This window comes from Sinocyclocheilus anshuiensis, unplaced genomic scaffold (assembly GCF_001515605.1).
Source record: "Sinocyclocheilus anshuiensis isolate Anshui unplaced genomic scaffold, SAMN03320099.WGS_v1.1 scaffold4110, whole genome shotgun sequence".
NCBI classification, from domain to species: domain Eukaryota; kingdom Metazoa; phylum Chordata; class Actinopteri; order Cypriniformes; family Cyprinidae; genus Sinocyclocheilus; species Sinocyclocheilus anshuiensis.
Genome location: NW_015543100.1, coordinates 50034 through 67977, shown reverse-complemented (window position 1 = coordinate 67977; position 17944 = coordinate 50034). Strand labels below are relative to the sequence as shown.

The 17944-nt window shown below is 39.1% G+C and overlaps 1 protein-coding gene across 2 annotated transcripts; it reads right to left on the bottom strand.

Moving 5' to 3' along the window:
* Nucleotides 1-233: 233 nt before the first annotated feature.
* On the bottom strand, nt 234-17937 carry prdm10 (PR domain containing 10). Of its 2 annotated transcripts, XM_016494406.1 has the most exons (24): nt 17755-17937; nt 15379-15509; nt 14748-14909; nt 14434-14493; nt 14246-14350; nt 13505-13685; nt 13140-13381; nt 12851-13051; nt 12370-12442; nt 11556-11673; nt 10722-10839; nt 9988-10272; nt 9841-9852; nt 8227-8571; nt 6464-6619; nt 6071-6250; nt 5837-5947; nt 4308-4508; nt 4074-4226; nt 3676-3846; nt 3255-3392; nt 2103-2277; nt 1891-1991; nt 234-1797 (listed from the first exon to the last, which is right to left on the bottom strand). In XM_016494406.1, the coding sequence occupies exons 2-24, from the start codon at nt 15448-15450 to the stop codon at nt 1606-1608; spliced, it is 3552 nt and encodes a 1183-aa protein (XP_016349892.1). In that variant the 5' UTR covers nt 15451-15509; nt 17755-17937; the 3' UTR covers nt 234-1605. The 2 variants fall into 2 exon arrangements, with proteins under 2 accessions (XP_016349892.1, XP_016349893.1); XM_016494407.1 differs by lacking the exon at nt 9841-9852.
* Nucleotides 17938-17944: the final 7 nt, after the last annotated feature.

Below are 17944 nucleotides of genomic sequence, written 5' to 3'. Positions count from 1 at the left end.
TTGGTTTGTGCAGCTACACAAACGTGAACAAATCAGGCTTCAGTACAGAGTAAAACAGGAGTTTTCTGTTACTGGGTTTAAATGGGGGATATTGAGTCAAAAGATTACATTATACTTGAAATTATACTGTAGATAGATCTTAGTTTTGTATCTATTCCAGAATATTTCTTTAAAAAAGGCAGTCAAAGAAAATAAAGCCAAGAGAAAGGGGACTGACAGACAATAAAGACATGAAGTGTACAAAAGGACATTTATTTCCCATCACTAGGAACAACAGGAGACACCAACCCAGAGACACTGAGGCGCATTACTGTACATAAACTGTCAATAATTACAATACTTATCATAGTACAGATTTTTTTTTACATTGTACAAGTTTGTCTCAGTATAAATAGTGTATGCTGGATATATTTCCCTTTCTCAGGTTATAAAGTTGCAGCAGTGCTCCACTGATGGATGTGCAAAACCCAAATAAATACTAATATGTCCATAAACACAAGTTACATGAAATACACAAGTTCTTCCAGTCATTTTAACAGATAATACATAAAATAATATGAGGACTCTCAGATAACTTGAGACATTTTGAGAAGGATTTTTGTGGGGTATGAAGGGTTCAACCTTCATCTGAACCTCGTTCTGGCTGGTGACTCCTTCAGTGGACCATATTTTAATTATTTATAGTAAATATATTAAGTAAAAGCATTCATTTGGGGTTTGCTTTCATTTGCAAGGGAGCTGATGTGGGCATGGATGATCTGATCTGGGAAGTTTTGCTTTAATTATCAAAACAACACAATTTTGAGATTGGTGTTAGGTTCTCGAAATGAAATGTCAAGGTCATATTCCACTCCAAAACCATAGGAAAATACATTACATTTCGTATTAAGAAACTGAAGTCCGTTTTTATTTGAGGAATATTAACATTTTTGCATCATGACATTATGTTCATGACAATCAAGCAAATTTTAATTGTAACGCTTAATAGACACGAAAATTAAGTCACAAAGCTTCACATTCTCTCTGCAAATTCTAATTCTCTCTTTGGATTTTGGGGTAAAATGTGATCTTTTATAAGATCAGCCTGCTCATCAAGGCAGTATTTTTACAGGCTTTGCGGCTGTGCCAAGTTTTACTTGAAGATTTCCAAATATATTCAAACAAAAGCCAGTAAAAGTGAGGATCCACAGCACTTGACCCCTTTTATTGTGGGGAAACAAAGAAATAATAATAAAAAATAAATCCTTTTAAAGGTCTCTCATCAGTCTTACTCAAGTATGAAAATGCAGAATATTTCAATACTTAATACTGAATAAAAAAAGATAAATAAAGAGGGTGAAAAAATAGACCAAAATGAAGATAAAAGGCAGGATGGCACATGTTAAAAGTCATGATAGTTCCTGAAAACATACACAATTAGGTCTTTTTGGGTGTCTAGAGAAACACAGTTAACCACTCCAGTGTTATTATTATTTCATACAAAAACATCTTCACTATTTCACTTCATCTTTTTAACTCTTCAAGAAAATAAATCCGAAATCTGTTCATTTAAAGTAACTCTGCAGCTGAAGATGACAAATCAGTTTCTTCATGTGTGATCGAGGGTCAGGGTTTGGTGATGTGAACTTCACTGGCCCCTGTCCCGTTGGTGGTGGTGGTGATGATGTACTGCATGGTGGTCTGCTGACTGATGGCCGGCTGCTCCAGTGGGTCGGGGTGAACCTGCGCTGCGGTGGACGGGACATTCACCTGCTTACCGTCCAGCTCCGTCTGTCCTTCCGAGATCACATAATGTGTCTGCAATCCATGAGAAACCAAAACATAATTGCATTACAATATGAAAACAAAAACACTGGAATTTATGTGGAAGCCAGACAGTTCTCCACTCACCGTTTTGACCTGACTGCTGTTGACGGCAGCAGTGACGGGGGCGCTGGCCTCTGCGATCACATACTGAGTATGAGGAAGAGTCATCATCTGGATCTCAGATGCTTACAGGAGCAAAGGGAGGAGAACACAATGCTGCCATTACGTTTTCTGTATAAATACAGGTTAATATAGCGATAAATGTCTATTACAGAACTTTTGCTGAAGATGCTTACGATAACTCCTGTAGTTCCAGTTGCTGGGTAGGTACGCATGCTGTGCAGCACCTTGCGTCTGATTGGTGGACGTCTGTAGAGTCTGGCCCTGAGCGAGGGTCACAGGGGTCAGCTGGGCCGTGCTAAGCCCCTGAGCCGCTTGCTGAGAGGAGGGACTTAGAGGCTGAGCTGAAACCTGATTGGATGATAGAAAGTGTTAAAAGGGGTAGCGATGGTAAGACTGATGCCACTAAACTACACAAAAGTATAACTTTTTTTTTTTTTCAAACAAAATTATTTAGATATTTTATATTTGTTGAATTATTAAATATACTCTGACAAGAAACTGAATCATTATATATCATCCTAATATAACATTATGGACCAAAATGTGGTCTTGGCGTGAATATGCTTAAAAAATTTTGCAAAATGTATCACAGGAATTTTCAGTAGAATTTTAAGACTTTTTAACCTAAAAAATAACTTTTTAACCATATTTGAACCTTTTTTGATTTTAACCATGAACAATTTGGAAAAACAACCTTAATATAAAAAATACTAATATTAAGAAATCTTTACAAGAACCAACTTAAACCTCTTTCAGTAACTATAAAATTAACATTGTTCATCTATTTCTACTTGAGATTTCATGAGCTATATTCCCACTGTTTTAAACTTATTCAGCATGGCTATTAAACAATAATTATTTTTATTATTTTCCATTAAATACATTTTTTTTTTACGATTATTATTAAATAGAGATATAAAAATAAGAAATATATTGTAGTAATACCATTGTAATGTAAAATAAATCAAGTATTTAATAAATATAATTTTATTTTACAGTACAACTGTAAAATTACAATACTAATAATTACATCTTAATTTATTCATTTTCAAACTTTAATCCATCAAGCTTGATTTTGGCGACTTGCCAGAGAAAATCCATAAAATTTGAAATACCTGCAGTGCATACTTTTATCTAAGGGGGATCTTCATACTTCATACTACTGATGTTGCAACAATACAAAGCTGGTTAGAAATCAGCCAACTTATCCTTTAATTAAACTGCAGCCTTCGCAGATAATTACACTAAGCCATATTGTGATATTATGTAAAAAATATTGTGCAGCCCTAGACAGCATGCATGTCCTGTAAAAGTCAGCTGCTCACCTGAGCATTGGCCTGCACCGTCCCCGTGGGCTCAGCCACCTGGATGTGCTGAACCTGAATAGAGTGCTGACTGTAACTGTGAGGGTCGTGTAACTGGCTCACATCTACTGTAGAGTGCTGAGAGTGAGGAGAGGATGCCTGCTAGGACAAACAGACACAACACTCACTTACCAAATCAGTCTAAAACTCACCAGAAGATAGAAAAGCACTATACATAAACTGATTATGTACACAAGTATGCAAAATAGAAGCAGTGAACAATGTATGTGTATGTACTATATATGCACATAGTACCGGTCAAACGTTTTTGAAGTCAAAAGAATGAAAGCAAACAGAATAGCCAAAGTAAAAAAAAAAGAGCAAGAAAAAAAAAAGCCGAAAGTAAGAGCATAAAAGCGAGTGTGAATGAGTGTGTGCGTACCGGGGCCACCTGCACCACCTGCAGCTGTATGTGCTGTGGCTGTGACAGGCCTCCTCCTGCCTGAGACACTGGGATGTACTGGATCCTCTGGAAATCCCCTTGTGCTGTGCGGTAGTCTGTGGTCAGGGTCTGGGACAGCTCCGTCATGGCCTGGGTCAACAGATCGGTCGTCTAGGAGGAAGACAGAAACTGATGAACACTGGGTTGTTACCGACCATCTAATCAGTAACACTTTACTGATATCTCTTTAAAGGCAACACTAAATTTAAATCATTAAATAGAATTCAGCCAAAAAATCTAATGAGCCCATTGAGACCGGAAACATTTGTATAGAAAGTAAATAGGGTATATTTTGAAGTGTTTGGGCGAGTGTGTCTGAGCGTGCACATCCTGCTCACCACCACGGCCTCTGCAGTAGCGCCGTCTGTTGTGATGACAGCAGGAGTGCTGCTGATGACGGTAGCAGCCAGAGGTGCCTGGATGCTGCTGCTGCTGCTGCTGTTGTACTGATACTCCGGATGCTTCTTACGGATGTGCTGGACCATCTTTGTCTAAAAATAAACAGACATATGTTAGGACACATAAATCCATACAGATTAACACGGACCATGTCATTACTGACTCTATAGTACCTTGCTGCTGTACTGTTTGGCACAGTGCGGGCAGCACACCGGTGCAGTAGCGATGGTGCCGGTCAGCTGCGTGTGTGTGCTCAGCATGGGGTCAGGTTCTCCCGGCCCGGCCGGACGCAGCTTCCGGATGCTGGGGGGCAATTCTGCCCCGGGGTGGTTCTTCAAAATGTGGGCCTTCCTCTTACTGGCACTTTTATACACCTGAACAGGTAAAGGAAAAGGGTGAAGATAAAATAATAACATAACATAATAAAAAAATACAATTACTACTTTCAGGGATGAATTTCCATGACTTCTTCAGTTGTTTTTAATTGCATGATATAAATATATATGTGTGTGCCATTTAAAAGTTTGGGATCAGTAAGATTTTTAATGTTAATTAGGAGACTTCTTTAAAAAAAAACTTATTCATAAAAGAATCCTGAAAAAATTCTGGCATGAAACTCTAGATGGCGCAGTCCGATAGGTCTAACTCAATCTGACCTAATGACATCATTATCACATGGCACAGCTGATTGGTTCTCTCCTGTATCGGTAGCCAATGAGCTCGCTGCTCAACATTCAAATATATGACTAGTGCTTGCCGTAGTAGTTGCAGCTTGCTTCAGAAACCCTCCACCTTCCCCAGCTCCACCTGTATAGATCTGCTACGAGGTGATTCATGTATGCTATATGGGGGTTATTTTATGTATGTTATATTTGCAGCAGCAATATTTGATCGCTGAAGGATCATGTGACACTGAAGACTGGTGTAATGGCTGATGAAAATGCACTTTGCATCACAGGAAATTTTTTTATTTTTAAGTATATTAAAACAGAAAATTATTTTAAATTGCAATAATATTTCACAATATTACTGTTTTTTCTGTGTTTTTGATCAAATAAATGCAGCCTTGATGAGCATAAAAGACTTCTTTAAAAAAACATTACAAATCTTACTGATCCCAAACTTTCAAACACTGTATACGTGTGTGTGTGTGTGCGTGCGTGCGTGTCACGACCAGGACTGGAAATCAACTGTTTTGTTTTCTCAAAACACAATAATCGACTGATATTTCCAAGTTTTCCATTACTATGGGAACCCTATAATGTAAATTTTTCATAAAATTTTGAATTTTTTTTTTTTCAAAGATCAACTTTAAGAGAGAACCTGTTGACATGAATGCACTATGCAGGAAGAGCCAAGTGGCAACTATTTTCAGAGGAGGCTCAAGTCTCTTGGCTCTAGGACACACTGCGATTGTCTTTCTATGAGTCAGCTGTACAGTAGTCAACATTTGAAGTGGATCAAAAAAGTTCCCCAAAGTTGTTCTAATACAAGAACGCATTTTGGTTTTAGGTTTTAGGACAACTTTGATGAAAGGTTTTGATCCACTTCAAATGTTGACTACTATAAATGCAGCCAATGTGAAGACCAGAGGGTCGTTAAAATGTGTAGATCCAAAGAAGGTGGTAAGACAGAACTGGCAGAGCTCACAGCTATCATGAACAGCCCCAGTAGAACATTCATGTGCTGAAGGAGTCCAGACCTTATCACAGTACTGGCAAAAGTAATCTCTGTTGGGTTTAATGATGGGCAGCGTCAGCTCAGGAACCTCCTCCAATCGCATCTCAGGATGTCGTTTAGAAAGGTGATTCACCTGTGGACAGTACAGTAAGAAAGAAGTCACAAGTGGCCTATGATTTCAAAAACACCAATTTTAGAAAGCCTAAGAAACAGCAAAACAGGTAATAGGCAAATTTAAGATAAAAAAACGAAATACCAGCATCCCTCGTCTCCTGAAGCCCATCATACAGAGTCTGCATTTAAACATGAAGCTCTCAAAGTCGGTGGTGGGCTCCTTCTGTTTCAGAGCTTTGGTGCGGTGGATGCGGTCCGCCTTTTTGGCCTCGCGTTCAGGGTTGTGCATCCTCTGCATGTGCTCCCGTAGTTTATCCTTCCTCTGGCCAACAAAGGAGAAACAACACACAACAAAATAAATGAGAAGTTATTAAACACACAGACACATTCTAAGGTAGGTTTCATGCCTAACTTTAAATGCAACAAATGTATATGGATTCAAAATCTTAAAGATGCATAAACATCACAATGCACTGCATTTATTTGTGTATACATTTATGCATGAATTATATTCATCTGGGCATATTTGAATCACCTTAAACTGTTTTCCGCAGGTGGAGCACAGGAAGTCCTTGCGGTCAGAGTGGCGAAGCATGTGGAGTCGTAGTTTATCAGGCCTGCAGAATGCTTTATCACACTCCGTACACCGAAAGATCTTCTCTGAGTGGAAACTTCTCACATGTTTCTTAACCTGCACAACACAGATGCATGATTGGTTAATCCCACGATTAAACATAAGAATATTGCCATGTAACCAGACATTAAAACGGTCATATCACTTTTGATTTCCTTTTTTTCCCTTGAAAATCCACTTGTTATCAAAGGTTTATTCACTAAAAAGTCATATTTAGTTTTTATGTATTTAGCTTTACATCACTTGCTCACCAATGGATCCTCTGCAGTGAATGGGTGCCGTCAGTATGAGTCCAAAACAACTGCTAAAAACCTCACAATAATCCCCAAGTAATCCACACCGCTCCAGTCCATCAATTAACATCTTACAAAGTGAAAAGCTGTGCATTTGGAATAAATGTTGTGAGAATGTTTGTAATTTTGTCTGAATCAGGAGAGAAATATGCACAGATTAATCACAAAAAAAAAAAATAAATACATACAGCCAAACCAAAATTTATTCAGAAACCAAGATTTCTCACATTATCAGTTTATTCGCTATAGTTTAGAATGACTGTAAAAACAAGTTCATCTTGATAAGTAAGGGATAATATACATCCAGCCGGTTGTTATCTCAGAATAAACCCCGACAGGGTGATCAGGACCCCGACACGAAGCGGAGGTGGTTAAGTGTTTTGTCCATTTTGTCCATTGTAACACGAGGTGGTTAAGTGTTTTCAGTCACAAGATGGCGCCAGACAGTATACCGCATATAAGCATATAAGTAGTACCGATCAAGATAACTCATAGTACCCGGATGAGCGGTGTGTTATTCAATTTGGATAGGCGCGATTGACCAATCAGAATCAAGTATTCCACAGAGCTGTGTAATAATGTCAGATAACTTTTAAAGAAAGGTATGTAATGAATAAGTTGGATAGCTGTCAGCTGTTAAATGCAAGTACTCAATTAAATAATACCAATTTAGGTCAACCAATTACCAAGCAATGCTCAATTTTGTTCAGTCTGTGGTGTAAAAAGGTCACAATAGCAATTAAAGAAAAACACTTAAGCAAAACATGGTCAGGTCAAAGTGTCTGAATAATTTTTGGTCCCAAATTTTTATAAATTTTACAGCTTGTAAACTGTATGAAGAATTTTTGGGAATAATATGTCACAGTTTACTTTAGTTCATTTATGTAAGTGAGGATAGCAAAATATAGTGTCCTGCACCCACTAGTAAAAAAAAATAGCAAAAATTATATCTGGTTCTGAATCATTTTTGGTTTGACTGTATACACTTATATTGGTGGATTTTGATGTGAGAGGACAACGTGGGATGGTTTTTTTTAATCACTGGAGTAAGCGTTATTATGGATTATGGGCACCCAAAAATGATGGTTAAAACGTCTTGATGGATTTCTTTCTTACAAACAAGCAGCTTTTCACTTCACAAAACATTAATTGATGGACTGGTGTGGATGTTTTTATCAGCTGTTTGGACTCTCATTCTGACGGCACCCATTCACTGCAGAGGATCCATTAGTGAGCAAATCTTTTCCGATGAAGAAACAAACTCATCTACATCCTAGACAAAGTCAATTTTCAGCATATTATCATTTTTGGGTGAACTATTTAGAAACAATTTTGTGATTATGTGTCCATCTGTTTGTTAGCACATCACACCTGTATGAAGTCTGTGAAGGTTTTCTTGCAGGAAGGACAGGAAAAGCAGCCGTTGACCAGGTGAACATGCACATGCACTTTGAGCAGGTCCAATCTGTCATAGGCCTCGGCGCAGAAGAGGCAGGAGTAGGTGCGCTGATCAGAGTGCAACTGCAGGTGATCCTCAAGCACAGCGCTCGACAGAAAGCCCTTACCGCACTGATGGCACATGTGACGGCAGCCGTCCCGCCCGTGGTACCGCATGTGCTGGTCCAGCTTGTCTTTATCTCGAAAGGCTTTCCCGCACTGAGAACATTTAAAGGGTCGAAAGGACTTACGGATGAATAGATGCTGGAGAGCGGCATTCTGGGTAAGGGAAGAGAGAAAGCATGGAGGAATGGGCACTTTTGAAATGAGAAGACGACCAGGTGAACAATTAAAGCAGGATGATGAGGAATCACTTCGATTACACTGAATTTGGGAGCAATGACACAATGCACTCGCGTGGTCTGTATGTCACAGAGGTGGCGGCTGAAACAAGCCGTTTTGTTTACATGCTGAACACAAATAGGATTTAGTCTTTCAGTTGTAGCTAGTTCACACAAAAATGAACATTCTGTCATCATTTCTTCTCCTTCATATCGTTCGAGACCCAAAAGTCTTTCCTCCATGGAACGCAAAAGGAGATGTTTGGCAGAATGGTTTACATTGCCAATATTAATATTAATATTCATGGCTCTCTTAATTTCTTTGCTTTCAAATGTTAAACCATAGAACTTTTATTTTGGCAAATTATAGTATCAGTAGTGTGAACCACTTTTACAGTGTTTTTTTGTCATTTTTGAAGCACAATAGTAAGCACTTGTGCTTGGTATTAACAGATTTCACAGTTTAGTTCAATTCCAACTCACAAGCTCTTTTGATTTGATTAGATTCTGATTTAGATATTAATTCATTTGTATATAGATCAGGTACAGTATATGTAGCTGTCAATCGGTACATTACTATAATATTGAAGGTTAAAATAACAACCAGTCCAAATTAAACAATGGTACAATTTAGTTTCAGATCAACGCTCATTAACAAACATTTAAATTGCACACAGGTCTGTTTTGCTTTTTAATTCTATAATTATGTTTCTACTCCAATTTTTGTTGTTGAAATATGAACATTTAAAATAAAGAGGGTTCACGCGCACTCAGCACCAAAATGGTATTTAGTGTTTGAATTTTATGATAAAACTGACAAAATTTAAAAGCTGAGACTTTGTTTCATATTAAAAGTAATGAAGCACAAAGCTTATTGTGATTATTGCATGGCAGGCATGCTACAAATAAAATTAAGCAATGTTTTGTTCATGCATCAACAGAAAACAGTATATTTTAGCATTTAAGAATTGATATCGGTTCATCAAAATCAATATTCAATCAACCCAGGCCTAGTATCCTACAATTAAATGATGTGAATGTTCATTTTTGGAGCAGCTGTCCTAAAACTCTGCTGGTTGATGAAGCTCGAGGACTGAACTGATACAGACAGATGTAATGGGGATGTAGGGAGTCATAGACTGTCAACACTGTATTGACTGAAGGAGGAAGTTTCCTCTGACTCCACTCTGGCCCACATTAGACCTACCTGCAAGTCCGCCTTAACGTGCAGCACACAACAAAAGAGAAAGACACACACCCACACACACGCTACTGTTAAATAACTCTAGCCTACTCAACACACTACAATGCAGAGATCTGAGGTTGTGGGTCACTCATGACGGGCGTATCTTACCCTAATCCTCCTCGCCCTCCTCATGTCCTGCGGTGTGAGGTGGGGGTCTTCCGGACTTGTCTGAGACAGGACCTCTTTGGCAGACCCCGGGACTTCTGTGGTTGGAGGTGGGGTGACAGAATTCCCCTCCTCTTGCAGCGCCTCGGTGTGGGTTGCTGGGGTATCAAGCCCTTCTTCGGTCTCAGTCTCCATCGATTCAGCTGCCATTTCCACCACCTTCAGCCCATTAAGAGCTCCGTCCGTTCGCTCTTCAAATGGTAGATTATCTACAGATGCTAAAAGCTCCTATAGCAGGTGCCACAACAAACATTTAGCAGTCAATTCCTACAAAATCTTCAAATTTTTAAAAGTTCATAAAGAGAACTTTCCAGGAAATCCAATCGGCATCAAGCAAACAAATTTGCGCTGCCGTTTCCATATTTGATGATTCTATGTGTGTATGTGTGTGTGTGTGTTTTAATCAATGTTTATATGTGAATAAAAGCCTAAATTAAATCGGTTCATCTTATAATGCAATTTTGCCTCCTCAGAAGACTTTTTAAACTGTTCCATTCACATGGATTACTTTTACGATGTCTTTATGAACTTTTTGAGGCATCAAATTTGGGGTAAATGGACTTTCAGTGGAGGGACAGAAATCTCTCAGGTTTCATTCAAAATTTGTGTTTCGAAGATGGATGAAAATCTTATGGGTTTGAAATTACATGATGGTGAGTAAATGAGGTCTACAGTACCTGTGTCTTGTCAGCACTCTCAACAGGAGTTTGTGGACAGATGAATTTCGTACGTCGTCCCGGTCGCTTTGCAGCACCGAATCGTTTTCTGCCCCGTCCTCGCCCCCGGCCCTTTGGCCTGGAAGAGAAGAATATTAGCCAGATTCTGCAATGGACTCACTAGCTATGTTTCCATCCAACGTTTCGAATTAAACTTATGCGCAAAATTGGAATACTGCATAAATCATTTGCGAATAAAGCATCGTTTCCATCCAGCGAGTTGAAGATAAAATCGTTACTTCCTGATTAACTTAAATATCACAAAGAAAAACTTAATTTGCTGCAGTGGGAGAAGGCACTGTATATAATAATGTTTGTATACAATAAATTGTAGAACAGACGAAACGCAGTCATGTTATCTTATTTTCAGAGCCTGCTGTTTGGGAACGCAGTTCTGGGAGTTAATTATAACGAAGCACTTTGACGAGACTTTGCTCAAGCATTTTAGAATAACAAAACTAGCATTTCAGATGCTGTGTAATGAGATCGGTCCATTGGTTGGTCCAGTTTTGCTGTCCCATCGCAAAGTCACATGTCTTTTTTGATGCGCATTAAGGAATTTATTCGGTAAAAGTGTTTCCATCGTAGTTTATGCGCATGCTTTCTTACCGGATAAGAAATTTATCCTACTTAGTTGAGCGCATAAGTTTTTTATGCGCATCTTGGCATTTCCATTCAGCGTTTTTTAAGCGATATCCCAAAATGCACATAAAAATAGGTGGATGGAAACATAGCTACTGTCAGGAATACAATAGTGAACATCAGAGAAATCAAGTCACTGATGTGCATTCAAACCTTTGGATGAGGTTCAGCTTGTCGTCGTGCATGTTTAAGTGCTGCTGAAGCTGCTCTGAGCTCATGAAGCGTCTGTTACACTCATAGCACGGCCAGTTCTTCTCCTGCTCACGTAAAACTGAGACATACATATTTTTTAAATATTACTAGGATAATATCATTGGTCAGATGTAAATGCTAGGGGTACAGTTCTCGGTAAAATAAATAAATAGGAAGTTAAATTAAAAGTTAAATAGTTAAAGGAGGAGTTTATAAGCATTTAGTGTGGTTCTTTTTAAATTCATGACTGCTATTGTTGTTATATGAATGAATAGATATATTATGAACGTTTTTTTGATTGCTAGATTAATTTAAGGTTTTAAGCTTTGACCTGTGTGTAATCAGCCTCAGTGATGTGATTAGAAGCTTTAAGCATTATTACATTCTTCCCAATGGATATGATATTACATAAATATAATTAACTGAAATTAATGCACATATTTAAAATTAATGTGCATATATACATTTAGTAAAAAGTCTGTCTTAACAAGAGCGATTTTCCCTGTCATGTTCAAACTGCGTTTCTTTTTTATGATGATAAAAGTTTGTTTTTTAACATTTATATTATAAACCTTTTTTGGGACACGATGTAGACCACACCATACATTCTATTGTACTGAAACCCCAAAAATCGCAAAATGAATAGAGCTCTGAGAAAGTTAACAGTTACGACCTTAGTAAATATATCGTTTGTCATGCCTGTGGCTATGTGAAAGAATCACCAATGTCATCAATTATAACACTTCCAGCAGTTACTAATTTCAAAAAAGACAACCTTTTCTCTCTTCATCTGTGACATCATGAACTTTCTGGTTGACAAACTCGGCATATGATGCAGCGTACCACACCTGGAATAGAAGACTGCATGTGAATTTCTTTACTAGAAGTATAAAATAAAAAATTAAAAAACATAAATACTTATTCAAACGTACTTTATTTCAGCTAGTTGCAAAAGCAACACTTCTTAGCTTCGCTTAGTTTTAGATGAAAAATTTAAACTGAACAAAACCTACATATTTAAAAAATAATAATAATAATAAAAATGACAAGACTAAAATTAAAATTGAAAACAGAAAATATCAAAATAAAATCTAATTCTAAATATTAAGAGAAACTACAATAGTATCTTCAATTAATAATTAACACTAGTAGAAATCCATTGCATTAAAAAAAAAATAATAATAATAATAACATGTTTAGAAATATGGACCAGTCTTTTGTTTGATACAGATGAGAAACTGTTCCTTTAAGCGCACCTTAAGCTCCTGTTTGGGCTGTATGTTCTTAATGGTGGTGTAAAAAATGTCCGACCCGTATTGATAAGCCACCAGGTTCTGCTCCAAGTGATTCTGGGCCGGTCGAACAAACATCATCCAGTTACATCGCTCTTCATCGGTCAGGTCAAACCAGAGGTCCTCTGCCCTCTCGCCTTCTTTTTCAGGGTCTAGCATGTATAACTACACAGAAGCAGGATGTGAGAATTTTAAACACAAGACTAGAAAACTCTCTAGAATAAAAGAGTAGGTGTTTACAGGTTTGTCATACTTTCAGGTGGATGTGCGTGTCCTGCAGTTCGCTCTGTCGCACCAGCGGCCCCTCTATAGGACCGAACTGTGTGCGTTTGGGGATACGCCTCTTGGTAAAGACTCCGCCCAGGAAGCGGTCGATATACAGGACAAGAGGAAGACTGGCCCGAGCCTTGGACATCACAGGGCGGTTGAGGATGGGGTGCAGAGGGCCGTGTTTTATACACGCTCCAGGATTAGCATTATTACAGTCTTCACACCCTACACATAGAAATAATAACACATGATCACATTCAAAAGTGACATGACCTTGCATTTTGCAAGAGAACTAAAATTTCCGATTTCCTTTCACCACACAGTCTTGAGTGTTAAATGTCTCCTCACAGAGGTTCTGAGGGGTGAACGGCTGGGGCGTCCTGGGTTCCCAATCGTCCATTTCAGAATCGTCGCTATCGTTGTCTTCTTCCTCATCCTCTGAATCCACAGTGGAATCGGTGGCCCCCAGGGGACTCGACGAGGCCTCCAGCATGTTGGGAAGAGCTGCATTAGTCACAGCAAGTTGGCTCTGTTGGGAAAACAATCCGTTTCTAGTCAAGAGGAGGTTAATCTTGCTTCACTAATGCAAATGATGCTTTATTTCATACACTGTAGACTCATGTCTATGGTAGGACAATGTTAAGAAGCCTTTCAGGTGAACAGCTCACTTCTCAGAATAAAATAAAAGATCAAAGTGTCTGTCAATCAAACTAAGTGCAGCACAGCACTGTGTTCATGCGAGCAGCTCACGAGTCGGTGTTTTCAGCATCTCAGAGCAGCTCGGTTCACACTCAAACAGACTGTCTGCATGTGTGACTTTTTTGAGAGCTGTGAGCCACTGTGCCAGTTATGCTGTGTTTTCACATTTGCATAATTTCCAACATTTTTGTGGACTGATGATTACAGTATTTTACTAGATTTGTAATGCAGCATGTTTTCACAGGTTTTCTGCTAAAGAAAAGCGAAGAAATCTAGACATCAACACCCCCTGGAACGTGATTTCGACGGCGACGTAAAAGAGGTTTGAGTCCACAATTCCAAATCAACCCCAAAAATCCTGCGGGATATGTTTAGCAGTGCAGGTTTCACCTGTGTCACAGGTTCCAGGATCGCCTGTGGGCCATCAGCTACATTACTCAGTACGTGCAGATTTGCAGTGTTCATGTTCTGACCACTGGGTAGCAACACAGTCACCTGAAGGGCAACAGATAATGTTAGAGGTCAACATCAATGGAACAAAAAATAAAACATGATAATGCTATGGAATGCCACACTACCTGTTGTGTTGTGCCATCTTGCTGAATGTAGGCCACTTGGGGCTGATCTGTAAACACCGCCTGAATAGGAACGAAAAAGAGCAGTAAACCTGAGTTACAGTGTGTTTGCGATTATTTATCAGAAGGAGTACATATGTAAATATCATTCAGTCAGCCAATAATTACCACAAAATAAACCCAACAAAGTGACCGGTCTTGCATCACACTTCGATCTTGTATCATCGATCACTCTTCTAAATTACAGCAATAATTATGAATTATAACCCTGTGCGCTGGCTGGAATCCACACATCTTCACAGTGTAGATGAACTCACCTGCGTTCCATCGGCTGGGTGTATGTACACCAGTGTGTGCTCGGCCGACTCGACAGAGGTGTAGGAGCTTCCGTCTGCAGCATAAACAACCTGCTGCTGAGCGCGGTCAGACTGCTCTCCGCTGTACACGATCTGAGCCACCGCACTGCTCTCAAAATGCACCTGCACACATTATCGTATCATGACATATTCACACTGCAGTTTATACCGTGTTCATGTTTTTTTTTTGGCTTCATCACAATGAAACTTTTGCAGAACATGCTTAATTATAATGCAATTGTTTTAAAGCTTTTGCCAAGATTTTTAATGTCATGTAACTATTTACAATTCAGCAAGTCTATGATGCCTAGTATTGATTCAGATTTTAAAAATCGAGTAGTTAAGCAAAACAACAAATCTTAACGGTCCTTTAATAGTCTTTGAAATATAAGATACTTAATATCAAGATACTTCATAGAAACGTTTAAAAACATTTGTTGTTTAAGAGAGAGGGGCAGTGCATTCAATAGAATTGAAATAGAAATACATGCTTTATTGATTCTCAGTTGAAGAATGTGAAATGAAGGCAACTAAATGGCAACTAAATAGTTCCACATAACTAATCTAACTAAAGAGCTAGGTTTGGCTGTACCTGAGGTGTATGTCCAGTGTCATTGTTGGGTGCTGAACTCCACACAGGTGAGGACTCCTGCTTGGCCTCCATAGCAACAGTATGAGGTGAGACCGAACACCTCCTCCGCCTATCCGCCGCTCATCAACCACCTGTATATGCATTACAGAAATTGCCATGACTTTTTAAGATTTGATTTTTCTATGACTTCTCTAAATAGCATGAGCCATTATGAAAAACCCATATTAATTGACCACTACTCTGAATAGTGGGGGGAACGTGTCACTTTAAAAGTCTATGGTGAATGATTAGAAATCATCACAAAATAAACACTGTATAATGTAGTATGCAACATTTTCACCACATGACCTAAGAAAGTTTCATTGATAGGTCTTATCTTTCCTATTGTGGCATACATCCAAGTGTAATGGATTATCAAAAAATATAACTATTTAGAACTTGGTTCTGTTGACTGGAAGGTGAAATGTGGCACTCAAAAGTGAAGGCAGATTTGAAGGGGTGAGTTTAAGGGTGCTTCTTAAATTGAAGAACGCATCCTAGTGAGGCTTCAAGGCTGGAGTCCTTCTCAGCATTAAACGCTAGAATGAGATGATCTAGTAAATGATTAGAATTAGATTCAATTAGAATTATTATAATAATTTGAAGAAAAACTGTTGTTCTATTAATGCAGTACAGGTAACGACATCCATCTGTGGTCGACTCCCAGGGGTTTACATTATGCACCATTTAGCATAATAATAATAATATAATGCCTTCACCTCAAAAATCATGTTTTTTGTCTTGCATAACTATAAAACTGAACAAGCTCAGTGTTGATTCGTTTTCAGATCATTGATTTGTCATGAATTGGAATGTGTGCAAAGGATTGTGGGTGATTGAAGGACACCTGATGCATCCTTCAAAGCAGGCTGAATGAAGGACACAAAAGGAAGACTGCCTACTAAGTATAGGCCTACTTTACAAGGCTTTACGATGTGGCAGCCTAGATATATAGCCTTACGAGGATGTGTCCTTCCTTTTGACTAAATGACTGGAGAAGTCCTGCATACGTCACCAGAGACACCTGGTGTTTTCACCAGAGGATCTCATAATGACATTTTGATTAAACAGTGTGAGGGGAAAAAAACAGATCTATGATATGTATTTAGGAAACAGACGGGGTGAATTTTCATTTCATGCCAAATTTAATGGCAGAGTGGCTTCTTTATATAAAGCTCTTTTTACAAATTTGGATATACAAGTATGTCCAACTTTATCCACATATTCATATAGGGTATATACATAATATATAGCAAATCTCAACTGTTTGATTGCATCTGCTATTATAACATGTAAACTATATTACTGCCCAGCAACAGCATGTATTGTGGCAAGCGTTAAGACACATAAATCTGACTTGACCTTCAATTACAGTCTGAGGGAAACATTTGGAAATTCCAGGTTTTCCATGACTGTGGTCATCTTGTATAAGAAATACTCTATACTCCAAATTAATGGAATGATTCCCTTACAAAAAGTACTTGACCATGGTACAATGATGGTGTCATACCCTAATGATAATATGCCATGAAATGTACATGGCACTCCAATGTACTTAAAAACACCATGACTAATCTGTATAAATGACATTATACGTTTTGTGACAGCGTGGCGGATGTGAACGGAACAGATGAAAGCTCAGGCTCGACACATTTCATCCGTTCATTGTGTTATTATTTGCGATTTATTGAAAGCTCGCCGTTTAACCCAAACACAGGCGCGTAACGTTACTGGAGGAGCGGTCAGTCTAATCACTGCACGGGGGTAACTTAGAGGGGACACACGGCCGGACAGAAAATCCCCAACCGCCGCGCTGACAGAAAAAACACACGCAGACGCCTATCACCCCAGCCTTCTTCAAACCCTGAGACTAATGAAGAGATTATAAAGGCTGTAATAGCGAATGAAGCGATCGGGCTGTTTGTGAGGCGCTCTCCCCCTGTCTCAAGCCCGCAGGTTGGGAGTTCCAATCGGACTATACCACAAAACCCGCAGCGGAGCAGCACAAAAACACTTCTACAGCAGCTTTATCACACATAAACCCGCGCTGGTGGTCGGCAACGACAGAGGGATGAGAGCAGAGGGCCTGTTCGATCTGGAACGGCCCTACGGTGTCGTTTGATTCGAGCACACTAGTCTCATGGAGGTTTTCAAATGCAGGAGAGGGGCGCTTGGCGAGAGTCTGCGGCAGAATGAGGAAGACGCGACGCGACACGACTCCATTTTGGGTGGGACTAAGACAACAACAAAGCACGGCGAAGACACTCAACAAAATATATCTACACTCTAATCGACCGTCCAACGGAAAACAGCCTGTGAATTTTACGTGACACTTACTGAGATACGAGTCTCAATCCGCGCTTAAGCTTCGGGTGTGGATTTCCCGAGAGTTTTCAGCATTTTTAGGAAAAGGTTGAAGTGGGTCTTCCCTCTGAATGGTAGCTGCAGAGATGGCTGCCTTGCATATATTAACATAATCTACCTAGCAACAGACCCGCGGCCCCAGGCGACGCTTTCCACATTGCGA

What these genes read in the sequence shown, in the direction of transcription:
- prdm10 (XM_016494406.1), bottom strand. Translation starts at nt 15,450, where the DNA reads ATGGAGGCCAAGCAGGAGTCCTCACCTGTGTGGAGTTCAGCACCCAAC. An exon ending in AAGCTGAACCTCATCCAAAG is followed by an intron (nt 10,840 to 11,555) that starts GTTTGAATGCAC and finishes CTTCTCTTCCAG; the next exon opens with GCCAAAGGGCCGGGGGCGAG. An exon ending in CGGTGCAGGCCAATGCTCAG is followed by an intron (nt 2,278 to 3,254) that starts GTGAGCAGCTGA and finishes TCATCCAATCAG; the next exon opens with GTTTCAGCTCAGCCTCTAAG.